This window comes from Nothobranchius furzeri, chromosome 18 (assembly GCF_043380555.1).
Source record: "Nothobranchius furzeri strain GRZ-AD chromosome 18, NfurGRZ-RIMD1, whole genome shotgun sequence".
Lineage (NCBI taxonomy): Eukaryota > Metazoa > Chordata > Actinopteri > Cyprinodontiformes > Nothobranchiidae > Nothobranchius > Nothobranchius furzeri.
Genome location: NC_091758.1, coordinates 21,128,100 through 21,139,763, shown reverse-complemented (window position 1 = coordinate 21,139,763; position 11,664 = coordinate 21,128,100). Strand labels below are relative to the sequence as shown.

At 41.4% G+C, this 11,664-nt stretch overlaps 1 protein-coding gene across 2 annotated transcripts; it reads left to right on the top strand.

The window, feature by feature from the left end:
• Positions 1-287: 287 nt before the first annotated feature.
• mbip (MAP3K12 binding inhibitory protein 1) lies at positions 288-6,408 on the top strand. Of its 2 annotated transcripts, XM_015969580.3 has the most exons (9): positions 288-446; positions 1,234-1,350; positions 1,517-1,696; positions 2,259-2,355; positions 2,712-2,777; positions 2,958-3,116; positions 3,643-3,740; positions 5,946-5,984; positions 6,064-6,408. In XM_015969580.3, the coding sequence occupies exons 1-9, from the start codon at positions 327-329 to the stop codon at positions 6,169-6,171; spliced, it is 984 nt and encodes a 327-aa protein (XP_015825066.3). In that variant the 5' UTR covers positions 288-326; the 3' UTR covers positions 6,172-6,408. The 2 variants fall into 2 exon arrangements, with proteins under 2 accessions (XP_015825066.3, XP_054597724.2); XM_054741749.2 differs by lacking the exons at positions 5,946-5,984; positions 6,064-6,408 and adding an exon at positions 5,606-5,743.
• The last annotated feature ends 5,256 nt before the right edge of the window (positions 6,409-11,664 follow it).

Genomic DNA, 11,664 nt, shown 5'->3' with positions numbered 1-11,664 from the left:
TAAAAGTTGACTTTTGCTTTCTGAATGAGCCTTCTAGAAATTAAATCTCCACAAACAAAAACAAAAGCATCTTTCTACCTATGATGAGCCCTCTTTAGGATCAAACAAAAAAAACTATACAGGTTTTTTAATGTTTCAGAATCTATTTAAAGATCAAAATTCTGAGCAAAACACAGTAAATCATTTATTTTTGTGCTTTGAATTTACTTTCATGCGCTACTGTTAATGCGCATGCGTCATTTTAGCCTGCAGTTCCACCAACCACGTGATTAAAATCACCGTCTCGCAACCAATGAGCACGCAGTATTCCATGAGTTTGAGTAGCAATGGCGGAGACAACGAAGCTAAGTGAGAGCAAAGCTCCTCCCAGCGAACCAGCTAAAATGTCCAGTTACAAACACTGCATGGACGCAATACTGGGGCTGCTTTCAGACTTTGGGAAAGAGGTTGGTGTGAAATGATTCAGCTGCTTCGCTCCGAATAGTCATTCCAGTCTGAGTAGTTTCCTAGCGGTGTGCTAATGTTTTTAGCAACTAGCCTCGTCGGTTCATGTTCATTCACTGTCCGTTAATCAAGTTTTTGCCGTAGGAAAGCGTCAGCTCGATGGTTTATATCTAAATTAACAGATTCAGTTTTAATATTTGTATTTCTGTGCAATAAAAACATGTCCAGACTTTTGTGTCACACGTCAGTTTAGGTTCAAATCACGCTTATTTTCATTTACCCTCTTTTTCCATATAGTAAACGTTCACGGTTTTTGGCATTTTTACGCAGTATTATGTAATTTTTGGTCCTGCAGGTAAACGTTTATTGATGCCACTGTCCACAACGCATTTCTACCTTAGAAAATATATTTAACCTTGCTCTATTTCCCCCCGTGTTTACGTCTAAATTATTAAAATTGCTGGATGCTTTAGCTCTTTTCATACCCAGGGCTTCTAAAGGGACATTAAATATATGTATTCAGTCTTATATACACTGTTTTTTTTTGCTAAATAATGGTTTAGTTTTTCTAGCACAGCAGAAAGGTTCAGTGTAAAACAATAAGATTATTTAATTTGACCGTTTATAGAAGCAAATTATGAAAAATTGCTTCTTTTTTAATTACCAAATTGTTGGTTAAATTACTTAAATTATTTAGCATTTTCTGCCTCTACTATTTTGAACTATATATTTTTTATTTAGCTGTGGTGATGTGTACTTGATGAAACTCTTGTTTATTTTCTCTCAAAGCTGAAATTAGGGGATGCTGCTTTGAGAATAGAGGTCAACCCTGGAGCTGTAGTACTTTCGTCATCTTCAGAAGCAGGTGTTTATGGCTGTGTACAGCAGCACATTGCTAAGTTGCAGGTAAGACATTCACCCGTTGGTTAATTTATGTTACATATGACTGCAATATCTAATAAGTGCCACATTTACAGTATAATTGATGGTCACTAGTGTTGTAATTAAAGAAATAATAACACTAATTTATAATGTGTTTGTAGCAGTCAGTGTTCTTTCTGTTTGGCTGTAGGCTGTTTCAGAAAGCCTGAGGTCACTGGTGGAAGCTGATGTTACATCTGTGAAGGAAGACACGGCGGATAACATTGTCACGTCACTATCATCCGAGCACCGGCGTCACAGCTCAGAGGCTGCAGACTGCGGGTCTTCGGGCGATGACGTCATGGTTCAGATCCGAGCCGGGAAGTCAGAGGTTGGTCATTGTCAACAGATCTGTCAGCTGTTCTGGCACTGATATTTTAGAGCCCTTCACACTCTGTCAAGCAAATGAATAATCATAAGTAATTGGTTCCAAGGATGTGCACATGATGTGCAGCAAATGCTTGATGGAGTTCTGATACTGGGTTTGACAGAGAATAAAGGGTTCTGTAGTGCTGTGGTGGGGTAGAATGGACCACATTGCTGGAGGGGTTTGAGAGAGGGCCAGGTCCTTGATGGATTATGAAGTGGATGCTCATTACTCTGAGATTGCATGTGGATGAAGGACAAGAGGCCCCATTCTGTTGTGCATTTATTTTGGTAGCCAGGCAAACCGTATTCTTATTCCATCACATGATGACGATAATCTATTCAACTGTTTGGGCTATCTGGAATAATTTCTCTCACTGTGTTTGATATTTTTTGAAACCATAAATCGCTGAACTTTGTTTACTCTAAATCAGTAAAAATAAGTCGACAAAACATTGAATTCTTCACAGCTATCAGTGGCTCATCAACCCGTTGTGTCTTATTATCTGTCTTCTCTGTAACTCCAGATCGAGCGAAGAATATCTGCATTTATGGAATGCAAGCAGATGGAGATCAATGAAAACAATGTGCGCGAGTTTTGCAACGTGATCGACTGCAATCAGGGTGAGAACGGAGGAGAGATTGGGGGGCAGGGTGGAGAGGGAGGCTGCACACAGATTGCCAATGTTTGGGAGAGAGCTGATTTCCACAGGCGAGAGGTCAGGCTGAACTGCTCCAAGAGTGGGCCTGAAGTAGCTAACACACTCGGCCTTGAAACGCAACCTGCTCTGGCCAGAAAAACACCAGACACACAGGCTGTTTGAAATTCAAAGCTTGTGTGTGACGCCAGTAATGGAAATCAGACGAAGTTGCAGTTCAAGTGTGGTGTATTCATTTCTAATGTTTTTTTTTATGACTATTTTCTTCTTACATTTAGAAAGTCTAATTACACTTTTGTTTTGGATTTGATTCCTTTGTAGAAAACAGCTGTGCCAGGACGGACGCCGTGTTCACTCCTTACCCAGGCTTTAAAAGCCACATTAAAGGTAAGAAAAGGGGACTCTTTGTTGCTCTTACGTTCAAAAATACACTCATCATCACTAGCTAAATTATTTTTGTTAACAATTTGGTAACAAGCATCATGGATGCTGTGTGATTTCTGTAATGTGCATCATTTAAAATTTGGTTGGTTCATCCGAGTCTGTGATTATTCTTTGGTTGATCAGTTTCACGAGTGGTAAACACTTACGGGCCCCAGACTCGTGGCGGGGGGCGCCAGGGAGAGGCTGCAGAGCATCATAGGGGGGCAGCTGCAAGAGACTGTGGAAATGCAGCCATAGAGGAGCGACTTCAGAACATGGAGACTCACCTGAAACTGCCGTCAGGTGAGAGAAGAGAGACAAGTGATGCGTCACACATCCTGAATAAAACTGTACAATACAAATAATATAGATATTGTGACATGATGAGCACCTTTTTTTATAAAATATCAACAAGAACATAAATTCTTGATGTTTTTCTTAAGTCACACAAAAAAGAGTTAATCACACTCAAAGATGCACGGATTCTAATTTTTATGGCCGATACTGATTTCTGAGTTTTCACTACTCTAACCAACCAATGATAGTGATGGTGTGTTCATGGACTAGGAAAAAAAAAACAGATTTTATTTTTTTTGTCTTTAACTTGAACAAACTGGGGGAAAATCTGATTCTCAGGTGCTGGGTTGACTGATCACCTTGTCATGTTGAATATTGGCTGATTTAAAACACCAGATGATAACTACGTACATATTTTTGGGGAGAATCTTGTCACACGATGATTTCTCTCCCTATTTTCTGGGTTTTGTTTTAGTCCTTTTTTTCCCAGTCTGGTGTATGGAACATATTATATTTATGTTTTATTCCTCAGTGGGTCCGGTTCCTCTGACCGTCTACCAGCGACTGAAGACGTTGGAGGATCGAATCCTGGAGCTGGAGGGACTCTCTCCTGAGTACTTTCAGTCCACGGTGAGTCTTCTGGATTAAACACACAAAGCTTTTTCAGATAACATTACAGCACAGAGATCTGCATTAGAAACTAAACTTAAATGATGACAGTTCACATAATGTAGTTCAATGCAAATTCAACCAGTGCTCTCTTAGATTTTTATTCTGTGCAAATCTTCATCTTGGAGCACTTTTAGCCTCCCCTGACGTTCACAGATATTACCTCTAAAGCAGTTTGCTTCCATTTCTCCGTAACTTTTACTTCATTGGTCATTTTTTGTAAAAGACGATGTCTGGACCGCCCTTTAGGTGGTTTAACTTATGTGAGTTATTTGTTTTTGAATGTGATAATGTGGGAATGAGGGAGATATATAGTACATTGATGCAACATTCCTGAAGCAAATTTTAAGTCTGAACAGGTTTTAGGTTTAGAGACAACAACAGGTGATCTTGAGCTTCTATGGTAATAAGTAGTTAGAATATCTGCTGTTTTAGGTAGAGTCCACTGAACTGCTACACTTATGTGAGAAGTTTTAGTTATATTTGAGTCACACGAGGTATTTGATGTAACTACAAAAAAGTTTAAACTATTGCAAAGTTTCTTGTTTCAGTTTAAGTATTCTAATTACCTTCCTGAGCTTTTCTTTGGTTTGCTGTTTTATTTTCATCTGGGGCTCATGAACTTAAAGAGCAAGTCACCCCCTACCAGAGTATTACTTCACTCCCACTTCCTGTTTGAAAAATGCAACAAATGCTGTTGCCTAGCAGACAGAGAGGGCGGAGCCACTAACAAATGCACACAGGCTCACAACGACATTGTGACATCATATGGTACCAGCTAACGTCCTAGGGTACCTCTTAGCCAATAGCGATGGCAGATTTAAATTCAAATGCAGTGCAGAGTTTTTACCTGACAACGGCACAACATTGACAGTTTTAGGCAGAAAATTTAAATTTTAACTAAGATGCACTAAAGTGCTAAACTGTTGACTACATGTGTCTGCAGCACGATTAGACATGCATTTATATAGTTTATCAGAAAAAAAAGTTGATTTGGGGATGACTTGCTCTTTAAACCATTAGTGGTTCAAATGCTTTAAGGAAATGAATATTTTTCTAAAATTATGTCGTGATGTCTTTTTAACACTTGGTATTGAAGCCGGGGCTCTGAAAAAAAACTAGTCTAAGTTGAATAGAATCAAATGTTACATTGAAAGAAGTCGGCCTCCTATAGGAGGTAAAATCTTCATTTGTACATAAACTCCTACCCAAGTTGTTTCTCTTCTTTTGCCCATCGAGACAAATTCCAGTTTCCTGCGACAGATCTGCCTCTAATTAGAGAGAAAATCTGTTTTGACAAAAACATTTTTGAACACGTTTGAAGTTTCAGTGACGTGTGTGAGGAACCCAAGAACCCTTTCAGTTATTTAGTGAATGTTTTTGTCACCTGCAGCTGCAGCCTGGGGGTGTTGGATTATCCCTTTATTAATGATCGTCTCTGACACACATTTAGGTCACGGGGGACAAATGAGTCCGACGCAATGGCGATTAGTTGCAGAGATCCATTGTGTGGCTCTGCTGTTGGACTTGATGCTGAACCCACCAGAGTCCCAGACTCTAATTTAGTGAACTAAAGCAGCCTGTCCAGTGTGTTAGCTAGCTAAGTGTGCTTGAGCTGCTGCGCATCTCTTCATACTGGTATTTCTCAGCACAGCACGCTGCTTCTGTGAGAGCGCTGCTCTCCATCTGCTTTTGACTCACTGCATGTTTGTGTGAGCAGAGCAGGAGATGTCGAGTGTCTTTGAATAAACGGATGAAGATGGGGGTCTTTTATGTTTGAATCCCCCTCCCTCCCTCTCTCTCTCTTTTTTGTTTTTTCGCTGTAGTTTGGTGTTTGCTGAAAAGCTGCACTCAGCTGGCCCAGGATTTCAGGAACAACATTCTAATACTCGGCAGTGAAGCGAGGCGCGGCTCCATAAGGAATACTGGAGGGTTTTGTGCTTGCAGTGGGATTAAATGATGGTTCTTCAGGCAGTTCAGGTTTACCCAAGGTCGTTCCCTGAATTCTAACCCCCGCAGCTCCGTTTACAGCCTCTATTGTGATAATATCAAACAAGAGCAAAATAAATCAGAATTTCTTTAAGTCTTCTGCTTCTTTTATAAAATGTTTAGAATTCTGAGTCCGTTTAGAAAGCGCTTGAGTTGAAATGTTTGGTTATGTTTCAGACACATCTACACAAGCGACTAAAGATGTCTCCTGCTCAGGTTTGCGTCCTCCTGCTTTTATTCCCTTTTGTTATTATTTTGTTATGAAAGCTCAGCTGATCTCGTGTTTTTATTTCAGGCCTGTAGTCTGACAGAGCTGGATGAGAAGATCAGCACGGTGAAGGCAGCGCTGCTGAAGAGGATGAGTGAGTTTGGACCCAGATTTGGCCCCGATTGTTCGCTCTGATGCACAGACAGACACGCCGGAGGTGTTACTCTGGAATTAAATGTGCTTTATTTAATTATCCTCACCTGTTATCACAGTTCTCCAGTAAAAACCAGTGCAAAGATCTAGTTTGTCTTAGACTATAAACAGCAACAGTGTCTGTATTCTGATTAATGTAAATGCTGACTGATGCTTTTAGTTTGGAGTTTTTATAAACCAGCATGTGTAATAAAACAGTCTGACGCTTCATCTCATTTATATTAAACAACCTTTCATTGGGATCTTGTTCATTTGTACAGAAATATTTCTTGTGTAAATAAATGTTTTTCCTGCTCAAAAACCTGGAATCTGTTCATTTAGAGACAATATTAAGGAAATATACTTTAAATTAGGATTTTTCTGATATTTTTCCTTACAGGCACATAGTGGGTAACGTTTAAATATAAAAATACCCAACTTACAGTTTTACAGTTTCACTGTAAAAATTTAAAAGCTAGTTTATGAAATGTTCATTTTCAATCCTTATATCATTAAAATGAGCAATTGTGTCCCTCTAAATAATTACATCTTAATAGACTGATTTCATTGTGTGTGTGTGTGTGTGTGTGATGGTGATGAAGCCCTGAGAGAGCACCTGATTTCTCCTCCCGACTGCTGTGTGACGATGATCAGCCCTAATGGTTGTCATTATAACAAATGACCTGATTACTGCAACTGTTTGGAAAACATACTGGAGACCCAACAAACCAGCATTAAATGGGACGCCGCTGCGTTTGACACTGTGACATGTACATAAAAGCCTTTTGCATGGAGTTTTAACTGAGCCACTGACTGAAGGAATAATTACATATTTCTTTTTTATGAGAGGATCTGAAGGACTGCTGGATTATACTGTGTCTTACATTCAGGAGCTTGAATCTGTCACCTGTTTTCACAAAATGTACCTATGATCAAAAACTAGGATAATAATTGTGAAGATGGTTCAGTCAGCTTAAATACCTTAATTTTAACACTGCGAAGTGTGTTTTGTGTATTACTTAAATATTACTGCTCACTGAACGTCCTCTGTGATTATGTCCAGTGAGACTGAGGAGCTAACGGCTAGTTTTTCCAGTGGTTCATATTAATTACAGTTTGTAAATCCCCACACTGCCATCAGTTTGTTATTCAAATGTGTAAAAATCACCATCAGATGCTAAATGGAAGTATTTGTGATTCATGCAAGACTCAAATCCAGCAGAAAATGTTTGATTTCTTGCAAAATTAAGGATGTAACATGAAACTGGAGGTTTGTTTAATTTAATGCATGTGTTTGTTATTTCTCCATCATTTCAGTACATTCTGGCAGCTAAAGGGAAATATTCAAAATCTACAAGGAAATGCATTTGAATAAACCGCAGCGTTAGTCATTTTAGAGTTCCCAAACTAGGAACTGATTTAGCTAAAGTAACAAATTAATCCAATCAAATTAGCCTAACTATTTCACTGAAACAGTTTAAAAAGGTTAGCGTCTCCTCCACGGGCAACTATGTCACGCTTTGATCAAATAACTTATTTTATTATTATCGCAAATATGTTGGCTACAGAACGTCAGCGTTTTAGGCATCAAATGAAACTTATTTATTCATTTATATCTAACTCAGGTGTTTGTCCCTTTTTAGGAAAACACTGTAGCGCATTAGCTTAAACTGCTGCTTTAATATCAGGAAACAGTGAAAAAAGGACTAAGTTGTATAAACTTGAGCTGTAGATTTGTGTCTGTTAGGAGTTTTAAACTGATAGAAGCACACAGATGAATTTTAAAATGATTAGATGACAACATTTTAATAACACGATGAAAATGTCCTCGAAAATGCCGCAGCATCCGTTGATGGTTGACAAACAAGCAACGTCTGGATTGTTTGGTTGAAAATTTTTCCTGTTATAAAATATTCATAATGATTCAAAGTAATGTTGCAGATGAATATTTGCTGCAGGTGACAAGTCCAGAAAACATTCTCACGTCCGTGGATGCTACCGTAACCCCCCCCCCCCCCCCCCCTTTCCTTTGCTCCTGTTTTTTGTACTTCCTGTCAAGATTCATTTCAGAGTTGATTGATGGAGTGACCTGAATAAAACAGAGGATGTAGCATTGTATTTTTATTTTTTTTTTGGGGGGGGGGGGGGGGGGGTTCATTCTCAAGGCGGAAACATTTCTTTTCACCCCCTCTTTCAGGTGTACCCTGCTTGTTGGGCTCTGTCCATCTCTTGCTCATCGACTGGAACTCTCCGGGCAACAATGGCGCTGGGAAGGGGAGCACTTGAGCTCTGGGGATGTGAACGTGGGGAGGGGTGGGTGTTCTCATTGTTTCCTGGGAGCTTTTGTCTCAGACACGGTCCCCTTATGAGGGTTAATGAGGACAAATTGGTCTGAGTGTAACAAATGGATTATGGCTTTGGACAAAAGCTTGTATTTGGTGTGCTGCTCTTGCTGGGATCCACCCATCATCTGCCCATTGAGCCAAACGTCCTGACTGCGTGAAGTGGCTTTCCAAATATCTCGTCATCTTCATCCTGTTTTACGTAGTGTGTGAGATTCTGTGGCGGAGGGGAATAAAATGTGGTTTACATCACAACAAAGTGGCTTATCATCACTGCAGATTCACAGATCTTGCGTTGCTTATTTCAAAAAGTCAATACTTCAACATTAGTGTCAGTGGTTAGTACTCCAGGGTTGGATGGGCATGGCGTATCCTTTTAAAATCCACAATGAGCCACTCATTTCCTATTGACTCCATGTAATTCCTGCCCGTCCATCAGCCCTTCTTCTGCTTGATGTCATGAAATGTACTTTGGGAACCTCAGTAAAAAAGACACAGAGGTGTTCCTTGTCCTCCGTGGGTCCGGTTGTATTTTTTTGTGGGGTCGGAGGAGAGGATTCATATCCATTCATATCTCACAAACTCTTAATGGGCTCCAAGCCCTCCAAAAAGAAAGCTCTTTCCTGTGACTAGTCAGCTCCAGTCTTTATTCATCTGTGGCTCCGTGTCAAAAAAGACTGTTGCTCGTTTGTGCCCCGAACAATGAGGAACAAGGCTGAATCTCTGGCTGGGAACAAAAGACAGAAAACAGGCTTTTCACTCAGCAGAACATTAGATTCTGACACATTTTGCCATGGCAGTTTTTTTCTCCCTCATCCTGAGTGCTCTGGCTCTGGTCTTATAAAGAGACCACCTGTTGGCAACAAGCCTGTTCTTCATTACTGACAGGCCTATTATCACAGGATGAGGAGCGCCACAGGCTAACTTTTTTAAGTTAACCCTGCTGCAGTTTCTAGACCTCGACAATTGGGAAACATAGATTGCGTGTTATTGGTGGAAAATCTATTTCTGCTCATAATTTTGTATGTTGCTCATGAATAAGGGCTTTTGTCCGTGTGAGAGGGAAGTAATTCATCCAGACCCTTGTTAGTCACTAATGTCACCAACAGTGGGGCTCAATTTTGGATGGATTGAATCTTTTACTGCCACGCATTTGGGACATTCTTGCCCAACTTTTACATTTAAATCTGAGGGTTTTTTTAAATGTATATTTGCACAACAGCATGGAACATCATAAGGTATAAATCAACCAGTCTGATAGAACAGAGGTGTTAATCTCGGTTGTGCAGAGATTTAATTCAGGAGTTGAAAACAGCAAAAGTCTTTTAGCAGGTGCACATTTCCCAGGTATAGCAGCACTGAGCAAAGCAGTGCCCTTAGTTATGCTCGTGCCATCACTCCCACAGTAGACCCAGAGCCCTTGCACTTGTTTCATGTTCACAAACAACCCATAAGAGAGGGGTGCATGCACCTGTGACCCTTCCCCCAAACGCAGACAACACGAGAGGATCCCCCTGCAGCCCACAACCTTCAACAAGAGGCAGTCAGCTGCGCTCCGTGGCCCTGCTGCACATTCTCCAGGCACTCGGGAGTTAAATGTTCCTGTGATATTGCCAGGAGGGAGCAGCGGGAGTTGAATTCAGGCAATTACAATCAAGTCAGGGCATAGTTAGTGCGTGGGCCCTGGCAGCACCTGAGCTGGATGCTGATGAGACACTTAGCCCTAAACCCTCATGGATTGGCCCCGGCACTGCGTCGAGCGAGCCCTCCCCCCACCTCATCCCCCGCTCTCTCTCTCTCCTCCCACAGCAGCGGACCCCCTACTGGACACTTCCACTTCCCTTCACCTCATTTAGGCCTCTAGAGCTCTCTCACCCTCTCCTTCCCTGGCCCTCACATTGCAATACTTGGGCTTTATATAGGTGGCGTGGAGTACTGCACTCAATCACTCTTCATTCATTCACACTGTACAATAATAGACTACTACTTCGATATTGTCCTTCAAGCACCTGTGCATAGCGTAGCTTCAAACCTGTGCTGTGTCATGGCAAGTTCTGGAGAATTATGTGAAGAGTTGCTTCTGCAGGGAAAAAGCTGCAGAAAAGTGTTGAATGAGTTTTTTTATCATAATGTGTCAAATAAAACTTCCAGAAGAGTCTTCCGCCTGTGCTCATCCTTATCACACGTTGAGTTGAAGAAAGACTCTCTCTCTCTCTCTCTCTCTCTCTCTCTCTCTCTCTCTCTCTCTCTCTCTCTCTCTCTCTCTCTCTCTCTCTCTCTCTCTCTCTCTCTCTCTCTGCACACATTTTCATTTTCAGGTGGCTGGATACAGAACTCTACGTCTCACCTGCGGGCTACGGCAACAGGAAAAGGGAGCAAAAAGGGAGGCGTACTTCTCGAATATCTCTGACCCAGGAAAATGGAGTCTGGCTTCGTAACAACAACACTCTTAGCCCCTTTCTCGATAAGATGCTCTCAGCTCTTTCCGAGGAAAAGCCTCCAGGTTCCCACCCTCTCTCAGCCACCACACTTTGCTGGAGTGTCATTAGGACTTTAAAGGGCAGGCTGACAGAACGGGGATTGCTGCAGACGTATAGATTCATAAATTTACTTTTCATGTAAAGATCTCGAGGTTGGATCTGAAATGAGGGGTTACACATACACCCCATGCTTCTTCGTCTGCCCTGTCTCTGTGCATGCATCTTTCATGTGTCACTTTGGTACTATTTCATGTGAGATTACTGGCTTTGCTCCTCGATCCACTATCATTGTCTGTCTGTGGCTGTGCTTGTTAGTCAGAACTGGACACAGTGTTTGGCAGAGCCAGCGAGGAAAGGTGGGACACCTCTTTCACAAATGTTGCCATAATGGCCATCGTTTGATTTTTCCCGAACTTTGGAGATTGCCAGGGATTGTTCGTTTGAAATTATTCCATTTGATGGCGAAAAAAGAAAATGGATTGTGTTGATCCTGTTTTGTTCCTGTCAGGCGAACGGCTGCAGTATTATCCCGCGCTGACACCGGTGGGGAAGAGGCAATCACTGTGGCCCTCGCTCTGACAAAAACACTCCATCTGCAAGGAAAGGAGGAAATCATACCACAATGATGTCTGACTCTTCTGCCTCACTCTGGCAGCTGGGCCCTGGGACCCACG